The sequence below is a fragment of the Amborella trichopoda genome, chromosome 2, assembly GCF_054954075.1.
Source record: "Amborella trichopoda isolate Santa Cruz 75 chromosome 2, AtrichopodaSantaCruz75HAP2 v2.0, whole genome shotgun sequence".
Classification (NCBI taxonomy): domain Eukaryota; kingdom Viridiplantae; phylum Streptophyta; class Magnoliopsida; order Amborellales; family Amborellaceae; genus Amborella; species Amborella trichopoda.
The window spans coordinates 68,650,729-68,669,851 of record NC_142337.1 but is presented as its reverse complement, the minus strand read 5'-3'; the positions used below and the strand labels follow the sequence as shown (position 1 = coordinate 68,669,851).

Sequence of the window (19,123 nt, the reverse complement as noted above, 5' to 3'; positions counted from 1 at the left end):
TTAATGTATATATCGTATACAGATTACACACCCCTATGTGGGTATTTTGCAGTAAAAAATAAATGGTTCTACAAATTCCTAGAGAGATAAATAGACTCTGATCTCCTACGTGATATTTTGTTAGGCTTCCCTAATTTTAAAGACCAATTGTCAGTGCGCAATTTTTATCAATGTTCCATAGTGGTACCTCATCTTTAATAGGACAATCAACCCCTTCTTGACCCAATGGACCAAGATCAAATTTATCTTTGCTGGCCCACCCAGAGTCTCTTTCTTTCTCTAGGAATTTGTAGAACCATTTTTTTTCTCTGTAAAATACCTACATGATGATAGGTAATTTGTATACGGTATGTACATTAAGAAAAAAAAATTCTTGAATTGTTCCAATTTTGCTCTGTATTTATTTGAAAATGAAATATTAGAGATAAACTTTTGAGATTTTGCAAAAAAAAATGTGTCCTTTAGTTTTGATTTCGCATAGCGTGGGAGGAGATGCGTAGCCCTGATATTAGCTTCGGTTTGAAGCTTTTCAAAACATTACGGTACTAAGAATGCCGTGAAAAATATATTTATGTATTACGGCAATTAAAGCATTGTAATGTTCTTTACGGTATTTAAATTACCGTAATGTTCATTACGGTACTCGAAGTACCATAATGTATCTTCACACCATTATGGTAGTCTTTCTACCGTAATACATTCAAAATGTATTACGGGAGAAAGACTACCGTAAAGGGTATTTTCATCCAAAAAATTGGAAAAAAAGGGTGTAGGCGAGGTTTTGGAAAGTTGGGGGTTTTTTTGTGATTTTTTAAAAAATAAGGTATACTAACGATAATTTCCCAAAAACATTTCAAGGCTTATTTGATATCAAAAATAACAAACACCTCCATCGCTTGGTCTTTGCGATATGGACGCGGTTAGCATGCTTCAATGCCCGCACATGTAGAAATGCAAGCCCTTTAATAAATTTATTTTTGAAATAGAATTCGATCTTAAATTTTAGAGAATATATAATTTTGAATATTAAGATCATGAATATGAAAATAAATAAAATTAAAAAATTAGAAATAATAATTCTAGTAAGAAAACATTTGTGGACTGTCAATTTCAATTGTTTTAGATAGACCACCTATTTGCATCCATCTTTAAAATCGATGGACCGCATATTGTACAAATGTGGTCTAACTTGCATGAAACAATTGTTCATTCGATATTGAGGATGTCGGAGAAGCTTAAAACCCCTGTATGTTTGATGTTGTGATATCATATACATCCAAATCTTTTCCTTTAGATTGTCCACTGTTACTAACACCAGACACATCGTCCATCAGTAAGAAACGTGTTTGGTGTTTAAAACATCGAACTGCCCAAAGGCAAAGATTTGGAAATGTTAGGCAGTCCAATGTTACCAACATCTGACACCTCATTCTTCGAGAAAGACCTATCCAGTGTTACAAATATTGGACAACCCAAAGGCAGAGATTTAAATATGTTAGGTTGTCTGATGTAGTTAACACCAAACACCTTATCCCTTTGCAAGATACCTATCTAGTATTGAAAATTATAGATAGCGCAAAAGCAGAGATTTTGAGATGTTCAATATCATTGGGGTTGAACACATTTAGGGATTCAGGGTTTTCCAACATGGTCAATATCAAACAAATCAAAAGAAAGGAGGGATATATTGGACATGCCTTTTAAAAAGAAGTGAATTTCCATTTTGAAAATATTGGACTGTGGGGGGACGCAAAACTCAAAAGAAAGGCGGGCTGGGACAATTAGGAAAATTCAAAACCTGCTGCAATTAAAGGCCAAAAAACTTGTCTGCACATAAATTTTTATAGAATTTTTGGTCGTCCCAAGAGTTTCCTGCAGTAGAACCAAGGTTTAAAAAAATAAATTGGTGAATTGGATCGGCCACTCCAAATATCAGGTTGGATCAGTGGATCGGCCAATTTCAGGTTATAAAGATTTAAAAAACTCACTTAAAATAGTGTTTTTTGAGTTAAGAAAAACATGGGGGCGATGCATTATGTACTTTCACTATTTTACAAACATATGTCAATATTGAGACGTCGTTTTTATGTCTAGATGTCTATTGGCCCTTGAATATTTTAAAGTTATTTTTTCCTTTGCAATGTCTTAGTTTTATTTGAACGTTAAAGAAACCAAAAGGAAAAAAAGAAATAGATGTCGCATTATCTTAATTTTCTTTCTTGACTAAGTTTTCTTTATACCATATAAGTTTATTTATATAACTTTGAAATTTGCTACATCGTATAAAATCAAAACTATATGGTGTAAATAAGCTATGATGTAAAATGCTTAGAAATTAGCTAATTTAGAATGATGTTGTAAACTTTTAAAATTAGTTATGACGTAAAATAACTATGTTGTAGATTAACTATGTTTAAACTATGGCGTGAAGAAAATATAGCTAAGTTTATACTAAATAAACTATATAAATAAAGTAGTTTTAATTTTTAATTATGTAAATAAAGAAATAAACTATGTAAATAGCCATGTATGTCTGCCGAGCATTGTAAATGTCTCGTATGTAAACTTGCTCCCAAAGGGTCTGTAAAATGCCTCGTATGTAAAATCGTTCCCAAAGTTTTGTCATGCGTTGAATTCTTATAGTAAAAAAATGGGAGAATTTGTCCTGAAGATTAAAAGGTGTGAGAGCTTCTATAGAAGCATCACACACTAACAAGGCAGTGTGTTGAGTTTCATGCCTTGATAAAAAATTTAAAATACGGGGACAGGCCTCCGGATTTAAAGAGAAAAATGAAAAACCCATTGAAGTCTCCGGATTTAAAGAAAAAAATTAAAAACCCAAAGAGTTATATATGGGTGACGCCCTAAATAATTAAATTAAGATACACTTCAAAATTCCGCTATAAGTTGTTATTTGGATGCCTACAAATATATGTTGACTCATTATAAAAAAGAAAAAAAAGTTATATAAAGGTGATGCTCTAAACAATAAAATTAAGGCACTTCAAAATTCCACTATAAATAGTTTATTTGGATGCCTACAAATACTCAAATTTATCTTCTCGACCTTAAGATGTGTGTCTATTTGGATGCCTACAAATCCTCAACCTCAGTACGGAAGAGTCTTGAAATGTATATATGAAAAGTAAAATGTTTTAAATGTTTATAGATGCCATTTGAAATTTGAAATTTTATAATAAAAAACCTTATATAGAGTCAAGGCTTTGACACGTGGATGAACTCTAGCAAGACACATGGTAAAAATCAATCATAGCCTACCTCAAAAATTTCACTCAAAGAGATGCCCAATATCCTCAATTTGATAATCTCAACATCAAGATGCATGGACATGATAAAAAAATGGATTTTAAGTTTTGGAATAGAATATTTTGTAATGCATTTTTGAACTGTTAATTTTCAAAATTTTCAAGTTTTTATAGATCTCTCAATCTATACTATTTTTGAAGCTTTAAACTTTATAAATAAAAATAAAAACATATTTTAAGGCTACAAAAAAAATTTCTCATATTAAAATTACATTTCTCCCGACACTATTTTCGAAGGTAGACTCTAATTTGATTGTCAGGACATAAAAATAACAATTTGATAATAAGAAATAAAAATAAAATTTTATAAACCTTATCCATTTTATAATAGGACATAAAAATAAAATTTCAAGCCGATTTCTCCTACCGAAGCTTTATATTTTACAAGTTTCAAGCGATCACGAAGATTTCCCGTACCGAAAAACTTATGTCGGGCGCCTTACTTTGATTGCTTGGGACCTCAGCCCTATACAAACTACACCCGTTATAAAAACCACGCCCTTGAAATCCCATTCGACAAGAAAGAGGGCGGGATTTCCTTTGGAGGTTGGTTCGGCCTCTGCAATTTCTCAAAGAATTTCAGAGAGAGAGAGAGAGAGAGAGAGGAGGCAGATGGGGGAGAGAGAGAGAGAGAAAGAGAGAGAGAGAGAGAGGAGGCAGATGGGGGAGGAGACTTTCCTCTTGTAAATGTGGTGGGGAGCAGTTAGAATGAGCGTTTCAGGAGAGAGAGGCTTTTACCAGAGAGAAGATGGGAATTTCTACGGGTGTGTGCCAATACGAGAGGGAGAGAGAGAGGGGAGGCAGATGGGGGAAGATAGTTTCCTCTTGTAAATATGGTGGGGAGAATGAGCGTTTCAGGAGAGAGAGGGTTTTACCAGAGAGAAGATGGGAATTTCTACGGGTGTGTGCCAACAAGAGATGGAATTTACAGTATTGTCGCAAGGTCATCATGTTTTCTGTGGTGGAGAAGTTTGAGATACCCTTAAAGAGTAAAAGGGCTGATATTCTAATGCCATTCTTCTTCAATCTTGGTCATTCTCCATTCTTTTTACTATTATTATATTCTGTTTTTCTTTCTTAACTTTTGGTAACTGTTTACCTAAAGGGAAGCTGTGGGGTTGAACCCAAATAATTCAACTATGCAGTTTATTCTTTCCATCATCTTTGATGTATGTTTTTTTTCCTTTTCAGTGATCTGCTTATCAAAGTGAAGTATCTTGCTTTTGAATATCCACGAAATATTGTTATATAATTGTGTTATTTCTTTGGATTCTAGATCATTTTTCACACATTTATAATTTGTTGATTATCTGATTTGCATTCATGAAATTGAACCGGTGTATGCTAATTTTGTGTACCATTACATCATTTTTATTAGGGAATTGCTAGTTTCACCAGAGATCTGTGGTACTCACTAAAAAAAATTGATGGAAATGGAGCATTTCACTGGTATATTTAGCATATTCATTTTATACATTGCATGAAGAGCTTCAAGTTTGAAGAAGAAGGATTACGGCAGACATTTTTTTTTATTTAAATAAAAATTACCAAACAATGCTGTCTTTTGGAATCTCGTCAAAGTTGTTAGTTCCATGTCAAATTTGTTCATGAATTATCATTGATTTGAGGAAGTCTTGAGAAAGGGCTAAGAACAACCAATTAAGTAGGTGACACTGTCATGCAAATGCTAATGCTCAATCAGTTCAAAATTATTAGAAGGTAGAAAAAAATCAAACCAAAGGCAAAATTTTTCAGGCAAATGATATAGAAGAAAATAAATAATGGATAAGCAATGCAAAATGCTTCTAGGTTCATTAAGCTTCGACCACTCCGTTATCCAAACTCCAAAGAAAATCATCCTTTCCAAATCCTTTGACTAACCATTCAGGTATTTCCAAGGACACAGAAAATACAATGTATTTTAATTCTAGGCCCCATCCATCATTCATTCTGTTCTTTTGAAAGTTCTGACCATTTCTTCTTAGCATCAACTAGACCAATATAAAATAACTAATCTCTGCTCTAGAAAAATTGAAGAGAACTGTACTTAACATCAGCAAGGGTGGGACCCGTGAGGCCCAGCTTGTTTTTGTCATGTTGTCTCCCAATCTTGCAACATGCATTTTGGCTTTCCAGTGGTTATATCATAGTGAACATGAATTTGTGCCTTTTTTTCCTTGTATGATCCTATAAATTGGTATTTTTGTCTGATTAATGATATTGCTATTTGATAGTTCTAAATTACTTTCAGCCAAACACGATCCTCGATGAAAGGAAGAGGTAGTCTACATCTGAGAATATGCAGTTAAGGATAATAACGTTGAACACACAGCAGAGGTTGATAAAACCACTAGACATGCACATACATACACATGGCTGTGTGCATAATTAACAATATCTTTGGCAATCCGTAAAACTCGTAATATAGTACTATTAGCCCAAAATATTGAAAGCAAAAAATCTGGGAAAAAATTCGGATTGCCAAATATTAAGTAAGTTAAAATCCAGAATATTTGGAATTTGGATGATACAAACCGATTTAAAAAATCAAATATGTATCGGTACGGTTTCGATAGAGCTGAGGCTCTAAACAATCAAATTAGAGCCACCTTTAAATAGCTTCGAGAAATATGGTTTCAATACTGAAATTTTTTGTAATAGCCTTAAAATATACTTTCATATTTAATTATAGAATTCAAAGCTTAAAACATAGTGTAGATCAAGCAGACCTATGAAAACTTGAAAATCTTGAAAATGAACGGTCAAAAAATGCGTTACAAGATGCACCGTTTCTGAAACTTAAAATCCATTTTTTTCTCATGTCCATGCATCTTGATGTCGAGATGATTAATTTGATGATATTTGGGCATCAAAGCAACCTCTTCTAGTGAAATTTTTTAGGTAGGCTCCAATTTGATTGTTTAGAGCCTAGGCTCTATATAAACTTTTCTCAATATGTATAAAACACGTAAACTAAAGTTATACTTTGTAGTTAGTGCAAGGAAATTATGAATTCATTGAAAAATAATTTTATGCCATGATTGTTACCATTTAGGTCATACTTGACAAATTTTTTTCATTATAAACAACAACAAGGCATGCTTCTTCTGCTGTTGAGGAACAAAAGATGCTGATTTTAATGGGAGCATGCAATGAAGCAACAACAATCTAAACACAACAATGACATTAACAAATAACAAGAATGACACCGAGGTATATGGTTTTTGTTTGAAAAAAAGAACAACAATATGCAATTGCAGTTAAAAAAAATAACCAAACATCAAAAACCATCTTTAGATTTGACCAAATCAATTTCTCTTTCCTCTTTGCATAAGTGCTCTCCATTTAGAGAAAAGGAATATTTTTCATTGGGTGACTCTTGCTCTCCTGCTACTATCTCTTCATGTTATACAGTGTTTGGAGAATATTTTCATGGAATATGTTGATTACTATTTCTTTTTTTTTAGGGGGAGGAAAACGGTTTTTTTGGGGAATATGTTGGTGAATTTTTTGATGAAATTTTTAGTTAAATGGATATTATTGGTTTAATCTCACTTTGAATATTCTTATCTCAAAAACAAATTCAGATGTTTCAAATCAATGAAGATAATGGAAGTTTGGCAAAAAATTTGAAAAATGGACACGAATACCACATAGCAGTCCACGCCCTCGCTAAGGAGGGAGCAGCACAAGACGTAATCAGGGGAATTTTGACAACTTTTTGAGCTCATAGTTCCCCATTTTTCGTATCTAGTTTTCTTCTTTATGTTTTGGATGTAGAGCATCTTTTGAGCCCCTTTGAGGGTTTATGTACAGAGCACCGAGCGTGTGGGTTGCCTTAACTCGTGTAATTTGCCTATTACTTTAATACAACAGTTAATAGATTCAATAAAAAAGAAAACCGGGAAGAAGTTCTTTTAGAATGTTAAAAATAATTGCAATTATTCTGAAGAGATTTGGAAACAACTCAAAACTCAAAAGTTTTAATGTATGTCAAAAAATCAGAGATTTTTTTAAAGATCGTGTTTTTAGTCATATACTTTAACTATGGTGCATGTGTTCTTGGGTGTATGTTTCTACTCTTTAATCTTTTATCAATACTCTACACAATTTCATGATCCTAGCTTGTCGTTTTTTCTGAAGTGACTCCTATTAAGGTTTATGATTACTTCCATGAACCATTATTTTTCCAGAATTCATCCATTTTTTATTGGTCTTGATAGATGATTTTATCTCACAGATAACACATATGTACTAAAGGTAATGGATGTATCCCATCAATAACTTGAGCTCTCGGTAGTTTGTTTCGTCTCAAAAATGGATCGGTGGAGCAATTACCTCATGTGAAGTCCAACGGAGATATAATTGGTCTACATTGAGTTGAGGTTTCTACTCTCACATTTTATGCTTAGTTTTTTTTTCTTGATATATATTTTGTTCCGTCCTCTATCTCTGAAGTGTTTGTTCTTTTTGGTAGTTGTATTCTTCTTATGGATGCAATGTTTAGAAAGAATGTTCATACATTGTTTATTTCATTCTATCAAGAAAAAAAGCTACAATCTTTATTTCATTCAAATTTAAAGTTATGTTGCTTTTCTAATGCTAGGTTCCACCATAGGGAAGAGGGATTTTTTTTTCTGCGACTATCATTTGAATCATGTTGCTTATATTTCTCTAACTTGTTTATTGTTTATGTTGCTAGATTTTACAAATACCAATTATTGCTCACATATGGCAATTTAAGGTTGTATACTTTTCATGGTGCATTTCATCTTCAGTTTGATGTATGAGCAAGAAAAAATGGATGAAGATGGGTGTGACAAATTAGAAATAGGATATGCTACTCTCCAAAGATAATTCCAGATTTTGTGTCTTTGAACTTTGACACATGTCCAACCATGTAAGACAAATATCACGACAAATATCACATGTATGACAAAACGGATGATCTTGTTGGAGTAATGGCCTTTCAAGTCCTTGACTCCGTGGTTCCAAGATAGTTTTGAGTCACAGTGGGAGTGAACTAGAATGTCGCACTTACTGGATTTAGAAAACTGAGATCTGAAAAGTCGAAATACCTAGAGTCATAAGGCAGGACTGGAGGGCCTTATTCACAACCGAGATGTTTAAGGGTCTCCTCTAGTCAGGGTCGGTATGAGAACTCCTCATCAGTGTGTGAGCCAGGGCCTAAGAGATAGGATTGGAAAATCCGATATATTGGAGCAAACATGTGGGATTCAGCCATGTGTACGAAGAATAGGCTTTAAGAGGACATAAGCCTAAATCCCGAACAATTCAGTTTACTCACAACATGTGTAAAGGATAGTAGCAAATGGGAAGCCGCTTTGACAAAGTCGATATGCTTAATCAGAGCTATGGACATGTGCTAGAGAGAGGACCCCCGCACCTATAAGAGTGCTTGTCCTTGGGGATGCCTTGTAATCCACTGAATATCCGAAAACCAAGGCCATCTATTGAGTCAGCTTTAATAAACCAAGCATGTTCCCTTGCTTGAGACTATGGGACAAAGGTTCGTTAGGTTGAGAAAGTGGCCAAAGGTTCCAAACCTAGCCCAATGGAGTACCATAGAACGTAATTGTACCTCCTGAAGATCCTAATTTCTCTATTCATATTTTTTATCATGCTAAATTAAGTGATTTTGTTAGAGAATGTTTGAAAATGATTTACAATGATTTTTGATAATTTTGAAAAATTTATTATAAGTAAAAATGGCTTCAAAAATTTGGTTGCCCAAAATTCCAACTAAGGAGACCCACATGTATGGAGCGTGGCACACAAATGGCAAATGTGTGCCACCATGCCACATGTGGGCCCTACATAGGATGCCATGTCACTTCCATGTGACAGTCCAAATGCGTCCGTCCATCTCCATGTATTTTCGTGAACTATGCCTAGATAGCTTGTTTCTTCTCTCACATGTTGATCTTCCCAACCTTCACATGGGTCATTTTGGCCCTCTTATTAGAGTTTGTAAGTGTATTAAGCACCCTTTAGATTTCATTATGGTGTATACTTCCCATCTAGATTGAAACTAAGCCTCGTTATCTTGTGATGTCGAAGAAAAGTTATAATAAAAGTTGTGTCTAAGTCTGTGTGGGTCATCCCAGCAACTCGAGAGGATTTTCGCCCTCATGTTTTTATCATTATAACATCTGCGGGGTTGTAGTAAGAAGTGTTAAACAGACAAATATATGTTTATTTGATTGTTAACGAATTTGTCGTGTGGTGATGACATCGCATATTTCAAAATTTGATGCCCATGTCTACTACGGACAAAAACATTTCTGCTAGCAAAATTAAGAAGAAGTCAGTCTCATACCATGAAAAAATTGCTCTAAGGTGTTTCTTATTTGCCTAGGGCATTTGCAAACTCACTCGATTTTCGCCAAGAGTTGGAAGATCACATTTGAGCTTTATATGATGTCTTCAATTTTGTGAAAGATTTTGTATTCTCCATGGGCAACTTGAGAGGCTTTTGGCCCATCTTATGGTTCTTGTGAAGTCTCCTTACACTATTTGATGGCCCCATTCAGCCCTCTATATATCCTAAGACCGATTTATTGGGACTCATGTTCTTACCAGTCTAGATTACACGGACAAACTTTTCCATGATGATTCAGAAACAGCTCTAATACAAGCTAGACCTGGGTTGCCCTTAAAACCTCCACCGCAATTTAATTTTGAAATGTCTTCAGAACCATCGGTCATTGAGCCAGTGAGGGCACTGGCCTGGTCCATATCGTGGTACTAGGCCGGTTCCTTGGTCAGGCCGGTCTAGATAAATATAAATAAAAATAAAAAATTATATAGAAAACCAGTACAATCTTTTTAAAACAGGTTTGAACTGCCTGAATTGGCTGGCTCAAACCTGTTTTGACAGGTTCTGACCAATTTTTGACAAATTGCTAGTTCACTGGTCAAACTGGGCCAATCCTTGGTCCCATTCCTAGTCGAATTGATTGGACAGGGTAGTCCAATCCGCTCTGGTCTTAAAAATGTTTGATGATCGTTGGAGGTGGGTTCTAATTTTGGCTGTGGCTTCTTTACGTTTTCAGGTCCGTAGTGTATTTTGCAAATGGTGGTGCAGGTCTCTATGTGTGAATCCCCATAACTCTTTCATGGTTAGTGCCTAATCAATAACATGACCCATTGTTTTTTTTCGTTGATTTTTCTTGCATTAGAGAAGTTGCCTTGGGAGGTCCTTCCATTTATTTTTAACTGAAGTGAGTATAGGATAGCAAGCAGTCCCTGTTGCCAAAGGATAATGCCTATTGTCAAAAGAGGCATTCAACACTTTGTGCTGGACTCAACTAAGATACTTAGTACTTAAGCGAAAGGACAAGATAGCCTGAGCTACTTTGCAATGGAGAATAGGTGCTCCACTGTCACCCATCTGCTCAACACATGATTCACCTATGGGCACACCATTGTTTCTAAGATGGTCAACAATGAGTGCTTTTTCTAGTATAGCTAGACAATAAAATCTGAACCCTTTTTTTTTTTTGCCCTTTTTTCTTTAGGAGGTGGGGCACATAGACCATACCTTTCAAGCTACTGCTGGTGGGAAGGGTGAGTGAGAAAGATTACTGTAAAAGGATGAGAATGAGAACAGGCCCTTACTGCTTGGGCTGCAAAGCATCTTGTCTAACCCAGAAATTGGGTTATATACTTGCTGAAGTTGCTTTTTCGGCTCTATTAATTCTTCTATCTCATTGCCTTTGGGTTGCTGTGACTGTTGTCTAAATGTTGGGTTCCATGTCAAGCAGCTAGTGGTTCTTTCAAATATTTCTGTGAACATGATTTGACATTGGGGGCTAGCTCTTGGGGAATCATTCCTAAATTGTTTGGATTTCCCCCATAAGTGTATCAAAAAATGAACTATGTGACTTGATCCAACCTTAAATCTGATGCAAGTCAAGAATTGGTTTGTGGCGGAATTTATCCCCTCATGATCTTGACATGTATCTTAATCTCTGGTTTGTATCAATCCACCACCCATTTGGGTATATATAAGGTTTGGAATTTCATATGAATAACCAAGGCATCATTGCTTTTGGAGCATGAAGAGTAGTTGTTGGAAGAATGGTGGGTGAAACAGGGCAGTAAATAGCACAATTTTGCAAATACTTTGTGGATAAAAGATCTTATTGTTCCAAGGCATGATAGTTGTTTTTTGAAATATTTGCCCCTTACTGATGAAATCAATGAGCATAAAACTTCTCCCAGCAAATTTTATCCTTGGATAGAAGGAAATCGATAATTAAACACTTATCTTACCTATTCAAATGCATAAGAATAACAAGATTTAGAGCACCAAAGTTGCCTTTCTTATGAAGAGAGAAAGTTAGCTAAAGATAGATGATAGTCTGAAAAACAAGTGTTGTGAAGGAGATATTTGTATCCAAGATCATCATCATCATCTAAACCTTATCCTAACTATTTGGGGTTAGTTGCCTGAATCCTATTCCACCATTCCGCTCTATCAAGGGCCATATGCCCAGTCATTTGAATCCAAGATTCATTTTGGAGAAAAGACATTCGAATTCAGGCAACTATTTGGGGTTAGTTGCCTGAATCCTATTCCACCATTCCGCTCTATCAAGGGCCATACGCCCAGTCATTTGAATCCAAGATTCATTTTGGAGAAAAGACATTCGAATCCAATGTATAGTGAGAGTAGGCTCCCCTTGAAATTCTTAAGATGCGACTGTTCAATGCATTCAAAAGTTGGAAGATTTGTAACTCTTTGTTTCTCGACTGTTCCTTTTCATAATGTTTCATTAGTTACAAAGCTTCATGTAATTAGATAGCCAGCAGTCATAGCGGTTCACATTCAACCTTTCCGTTCCTAAGCCAAATTGTTGAAGATGAAAAATTTGGTCACACACGGTTGGTCATGTGGTGCGCTAGCTTGCTTATTTCTGTTGTTATTTGGCTCGGTAACAAGATGCGCTCGCTTCAAGTACCCTTGTGCCCACACACAAGTGCTGTGCACATATCCCCTTTGTATTCATGAATACAAATGAAGACGGTAGTCCTCTATATAAACTTTACTCTTTGTCATACACGTATGTGGGACAAATAAACCATGACTTCTCTCTCTACAAACTAAGCTTTCTAAAATATTATTTTGAAGGTCAGTTAAACATCTGCTAATGCAATGGAGCTCTCCTCCTCACCCGAAGATTGGTAAAAGAATCTGTGGTGGATGGCTATGGTTGCCATTATGTGGCATGTATGGGCATAATGAAATATAAGATCATTTGACGGTAAGGTCAAGGATGTATAGGCGGCCTCTATAGCTTCTTGGGCCAAAGCTAGGAGTTCAGTAAGTGTTGCTGGACATGATATTATAAATAACACGCCGCAAGTGGCTTTAATGCAGGTAAGAAGTTTTGAAGGCTAGTGGTTGGCAGCCTTACACCTGGATGGGTCAAATTGAATTTCGATGGAAGCTCCATAAGTAATCCGGGCCCAACCAGAGTTTGGGGTCTTCTTTCAGGCAAAATGGGCTCTATTATTTTGTCATATTCGAAAACTATAATGTACAGCCAATGAGGCAGAGATAAAGGCTGTCTTGAAGGGCATCAAGTGTCTCCCATTTTATTCATTAAAAATCATGGTGGAAGGAGACTTTGTAAATGTCATCAACTAGTGCTCGGATATTCCATGAAGATGAATATAGCTTTTAGATGAAATCAGAATTGGAAATAAGAGATGAGAAGTTGTTTTTGTGCATATTTGGTGTAAAGCCAGCTTTGGTTGGCCTAACAACTCTAGTTTTGAAAGAGAATTGTTTGATAGTAAGTGAAATCCAAATTTTTGTATTGGTTGAGTTCTGGATGTTTTGATGGTGTTTTCTGAAAATGCAGGTTACGGGTTACCAAAATGCATCATTAAGAAATGGGGGAGCTGACGAAGCCATGCCACTTTTCTCTCTAAACAAGTAAGGAAGTAATATGATGCCATTCGTTATCCTTCCAAAGAGGACTAGGAATGTTTTAATGTACTGATGAAATTGCTCTAAATGTAAATCTAACGTTGTACGAAATGGAATAGCGCCTAAGCTTGTGGATGCCAGTGCTCCACTCTGGTTGAGTTAGCTGCATAGCTAACTAACCCGATTTAAAACTGAGAAGTACACTAGGTTTTTAGTACAAGTTTCAAAAGGTGTGAGTTTTGAATTAACTTCATAAAATCTCAAATTCGTAAGACAAATCTCAAATATCACTGTTATATTTAGACAAATTTCAATAAAAAAAGTTAAATGTAATTAACCCTTTTCCCAGGCATATATACCCACAGTCGTTTATGTAGAAAGCTTTATTTTTAGTCTGCTTTTTTAACCAATCAATCCTCAGCTATTCCGGTGTTACTTTTCTTTGAAACGGCTTTTTTTTGTTCTTATTTTATACCAAAAGCGAAGTAATACTAAACAGAAATACAACCCGATAAAACTGTTGCTATGGCTGCTCGATTCTCACCAGTCTGGAGGCTTGTGTGAGACTGAATTTTGTTCCCACAAAATCTAGTGGGTGCATGGACGGCTTTTCCTATTGGCCAGCCGTTATCACCAACATTTTATACTCATTAAGAGAGAGAGAATGTCAAATGAACAACCAAAGATAAAGGTAAAAGAATATTCTTTGTAAGGAGCCACCGAAATTTTATGGAACTTCTCCCCTCTCTCTCAAGAAATAGACCGCAATAGACTGAAATTTCTGAAAGTTCTAGCTCTCTCTCTCTCTGAAGTATCTATAATTTGTAATCGGGATTGTATTATTATAAGATCATTTACTTTTGGTACAAGGTCACAATCATTTTTAGTCTTGTGAAATCTGATATATTCAAGCATGTTGCAATATTTAATCAATGATACATTCCCAACCGTCTGATTTCACATTTTAACTGTCAATAATAATTGTGATCTCCTTATAAAAAAAACAGAATGGTCTTATTATATACATTTCCTCTGTAATTTGTTCCAGCATATATTGACATGGCGGCGTAATCTAGCATGCTTTTAGCATCTTACGAGTTTGGGGAAAGGAGCTCATTTGTAAGTTTACGATTACATCAAATTACAAATAAGGTGGGAGTTTTTTTTTTTTTTTTACGAACGTTACAAAAGATGGAGGGTATTAATGAGTTTTATCGATTGGATTACATATTCTCACTCGCTACGGAATGAAGTTGGCAAGAAGGCCTGAAAAGGAGTTGAGTGAACCACATTTTTGGTTTCTAAAATGCGTGTTATTATTAGGGAAAATTACAAATACCTTCGAAGACTAGACTTTCCAGCAAGTTATCTCCAATCAATTTTTTTTTCTCATTATTTTTTTTTTAAATATACTTTTCTAACAAATACCCTCAAGGGAGGGTAGTTAAGATTATTTTTTTTTGGGTTGAGGGAGTATTTATTAAAAAAGTGTTTTTTAGAGTAAAAAGTGAGAAATTGCATAAAAAAAAAGTCTAGAGGTTATTTGTAATTTTCCCGTATTATTACATATGCACCCATTTTTTTACGTTGGCTGCACCGGTCCATCTTTCTTAAAACAAAAAATATTGCTATTTTTTTTATCTGAAAAACAAAGGGAGCACATTTGTGCAGAGGCCTTCTTGTATTGGTCTATTTGTTATAGGAGAGACGCAAGGGTAGGTTGTTTATATCTGATAATCAATTCTAGACGTCGGATGTAAAATTTTGAGGCTAGGAATGTGTTAAGTACTTAACTTGAATCACTCTGTACAGGAAATGTGACAAGTCCGGCTACCCAATTTTTTGTTAGGGTGATTGTTACCTTCTTGTAGCGGTGGTAATCAGTTTTGCAGTATACAATTCCAAGATAAAGTATTTTGGTATGTTAAGGCTTCACAGAAAGGATCCGGTTTCTATGCGGCCATGCTCGCATATGTACAAATGCGGGTTTCTTAATAAATCTATTTTTGAGATGGATTTCAAGACTTAATTTTTAAGGACATGTAATCTCCAACGTGGAGATCATGGATATGAAAAAATAAATAAAATTTTAAAAATCCAAAATAATAATTATAATATAAAAACATTTGGAACGTTAGTTTTTATTGTTTTTAGATGGAACAGTTACTTGTATCCAACCATTTTTAATATGGATGTTTTACACTTTCTCGACCTCACATGTAGAAATGCGGTCTAGCTCGCATGAAACAGTTTTCCTTACAGAAAAGCAGGCCAATATGGAGGCAGATGCAATTGCAAAAGAAGCGTCCATCAACAATCGTTGGTGGTCACTGACAAACCTCTTTTTTTGTATTATCTTACGTACTCTTTATTTTTCAAATGAAGGTTCACGATTAAAGTTAAAAAAAAAGGAAAAAAAAAGAAAAAAAAAGAAAAAAAAAGAAAAAAAAAAGAAAAAAAAAAGAAAAAAAAAAAGCTTCACAGAAAAGCACCCAGCATGCGTCTTAAGCTAAGACAACTTAACCAAGGAAATTAGTTGAGGGAAGCTTAGCCAAGGTTAAAAGCAGGTTGGTCTACGGCTCAATTAAACTTAGCGAGGTTCGCAGGTAGGCAAAAGTTCTGCTGTCTCACGAAATAATATTTTTTTTTTACCTTAATCTTGGAGAATAAATATGTAACTATTTTTTTTGTTCACTTCCCCCTCAAATGGAAGGGGTGTGTCTTTTTTTGTGGGTTGGCATTGTGTCCACAGCATGGGAACGTTTGCACCTTTTAATGGTTCAGATTGAACCATGCACATCTACAGGCCAATAATGAATCTTATTTTTTATTTAAAAATGATATTAATCTGAAATTTTGTTTTTAGGTTCATTTTTATAATTAAGATTGAGTAACATTAATAAAAAAAAATATATTTTAAATAAAAAATAGTGACCAAAATAAATGTAGAGGTAAAAAATATTTTGAATAAAAAGTATTGACCAAAATAAATGAAGAGGTATTTTCGTTAATTTTATTTAAAATATATTTTTAATCATTTTAATTTAGTTATATTTATAAAAATGGAGAACCTTTGGCATAGTCACAATTGCCCACAACCAGCTGATGTAAAATTAAATGTAATGGTCGTCACAATTGACCACAACCATCAGATGTAAAATTTAATGGTTTGTATGTGTCACAAAGGAGTAAATTTCTTTTGAAGTTTGAGCTATGGAACAGATGCAGCGACCCAATATCACCAAAGTCTTGATGCTCGTTTTTGTTTCAAAGAGAGAGGAAAAGGGCAAGGGCCAACGGTGGTGGTGAGCCGGTCATCGGAGCAAAGTAAGTATTCGAGTCCCATCGAGCAAGGCAAGAGAGCAGAAGCCAGTGAAGGGAGGGAGGGTATTGGATTGGACCAGCTGTGGAGCAATTCTTGATACCAACCCCTCCCAAGTGGCGCGCTCAAAGAATCAGATGCTTACCTTCCTCTTCCTCTTCCTCACCCTCCAAATAAGTACACCACTCAAACCCCTCTTCCCTATCCCATACTTCTCTTTCTTTTCCAATCCTAATCCCATTAATGGCGCAGCAGACAACTACAGGCCGCCCCTTTTTCCGGATGGCTTCTGTGCTGGCTCGTGTCGAGCCTCAGCCACAACCACGTCTCGTGCCTGTAGCACCGGCCCCTCTACCACCATCCCCTCCTCCAGCGGCACCACCATCCCCTCCTCCAGCGGCACCACCATCCCCTCCTCCAGTAGCCACACCCCAACAACCAACTGCCCAACCACCACCACAACCCCAATCCCAACCTCAGCCACAACCACCGCCAGAAACACAGCAGCGACAGCCTTCCCCTCCTCAACAACAACCCCAAACATCGACGAAGCTTCAGCTTTCGCCAACTAATGGTAGTGGCAATGGTGCTGCTACTGCCAGCCTCTCTCCACGTCCTACTTCTACAGCTCCCACCCCTCAATCCCCTAGGACCAAATCACCACAGCCTACTCCCGCAGCTACTGCTCCAGCTCCATCTACCGAAACACCACAACCTACTACTGTTCCAACGTCTCAATCCCGACCATCGTCTCCACTTAACAACAAGCCCAAACCGTCATCTTTACAGGCTCCTCCACGCTCTCCCAATGCCAAATCTACACCGCTACCACCTATCAAAACCAACAATCGCGAGCCTCCAAAACCAGAACAACAACAACAACAGCATGCAGCAAAACCCCTCCCTGAGCCCAAAGTTGAGGAGCACAAGGAAAAGGAAGTGACTACGAAGAACGGCAGTGGCCATCGAGGAGCAGGTGGATTGGCAGAAGAGATGGGAGCGAGGGTGATCACGATGGCTGGAGAGAACAAGGGAGCTTCCATGGAAGTGGGCGGTGGTTACGGGGCTGCCAGGAGAAATCTTTTATCTCCTCAACAACACAACCCCAATGCTGCGGAAAATGTGAAAGTTGGTAATAAGGAGGGTGAAGGTGATGGAATGAAGGATGAGATACAGAAAAAGAAGGAATCACCACCAGTGACTGCATTCGTGAATAGCAACGTGCAAAGCGTGAATAACTCCATAATGTACCACAGCAGCTGCGCCTACAACAACCCCGGAGTTCACCTCGGCATCTCAAGGCCCATCGTTCCACCTCCACACCACAACCACCACCACCACGCCAAGGAAGATCACCGTCATAACTGACACCGTATTCCAATAGCAACTATGCATTCATAACCATAATAAGAAGCAGTGCCATCCTCATATCCTGGGGGTCTGCTTGTTTGCTTTGCTGGATGAGGGTCTCTGTTTTTTTTTAAACCTATTTTCGGCCTGTAATATATGTATTATCAATAATCAAAAAGGTTGTAACCCCTTGCCATCATGCTCAAGGGACGAAGAAGCATTCACCCTATCAAATTAAATCCCAAGCCCAATGGTCAAGATGCATTTTTCTATTTGTCCAGGCTATAGTCATACAATCCAGATGATAACAACGATTTTCATGGCAGGATCCAGTCAATTGTTCTGATGGCGATGAGGGAAAGTAGGGAGCTACAATTCAAATTTAATGTGGATCCACTTCCCTTCCATTGATAGGACGATGACAACCTTGATCTTGATCATGAGATGATGGCCATATGGAATAGGAAAAGTATACAAAGGTATCATTTGCTTTTTGATACGAGTTCTTTCTTGAAATCGGGTGCTTTTTGATACGAGTTCTTTCTTGAAATCGGGTGGTTGAAGATATGTTATTGTTTAGACCAGTGTTTTAAAAAATGGCGAGTCAAATCGGACTCGCCTGGTTTCACTCGGGAACTGGCACAGCCCGTGTCGGATCCAGCACAAAATCGGGAACCTCCCGGTTCTAGAGTAGAACTGTCGGTTCCCATCTGATTCTATCCGGTTCAGTCCGGTTCACACACGTAACGCATGACACGCACGTGCGAGCGTGCCCCACGCACACTCGCACGTGCACACGTGTGTCCAAGCGCACGTGCGAGCATGCCCTCACACACACTCACGCGTGCACACGTGTGTCCAAGCGCACATGCGAGCGTGCCCCACGCACACTCACGCGTGCACATGTGTATCCAAGCGCACGTGTGAAGCTGCCCTAATATTTTTGTACACATAATATAGTTCATATTACATAGGTATTTATATACCAAAGGTGAATACCCATCTTTCGATGTGAGATAATTTCCAAACATCATTAAATGAAAATGAAATGTAAATATAGTCTATTAATCAACAATTTATAATCACATGTAGTTAGATGGCTTGGTGGTTGTGACTTTTGTTTTTTTACTTGATATCCCAAGGTCGAATCCCCTTGGGCATGTG

At 36.7% G+C, this 19,123-nt stretch overlaps 1 protein-coding gene across 7 annotated transcripts; it reads left to right on the top strand.

The window, feature by feature from the left end:
* The first annotated feature begins 3,844 nt into the window (after positions 1–3,844).
* Positions 3,845–18,198, top strand: LOC18430042 (uncharacterized). Of its 7 annotated transcripts, none has more exons than XM_020664762.2 (6): positions 3,845–4,357; positions 7,567–7,711; positions 13,220–13,293; positions 14,336–14,406; positions 16,510–16,614; positions 16,865–18,198. In XM_020664762.2, the coding sequence occupies exon 6, from the start codon at positions 16,892–16,894 to the stop codon at positions 17,975–17,977; it is 1,086 nt and encodes a 361-aa protein (XP_020520421.2). In that variant the 5' UTR covers positions 3,845–4,357; positions 7,567–7,711; positions 13,220–13,293; positions 14,336–14,406; positions 16,510–16,614; positions 16,865–16,891; the 3' UTR covers positions 17,978–18,198. The 7 variants fall into 7 exon arrangements, 5 of the variants coding, with proteins under 5 accessions (XP_020520421.2, XP_006840269.3, XP_088715903.1 ...); XM_006840206.4 differs by having other exon boundaries at positions 16,510–16,786; XM_088859777.1 differs by lacking the exon at positions 14,336–14,406.
* The last annotated feature ends 925 nt before the right edge of the window (positions 18,199–19,123 follow it).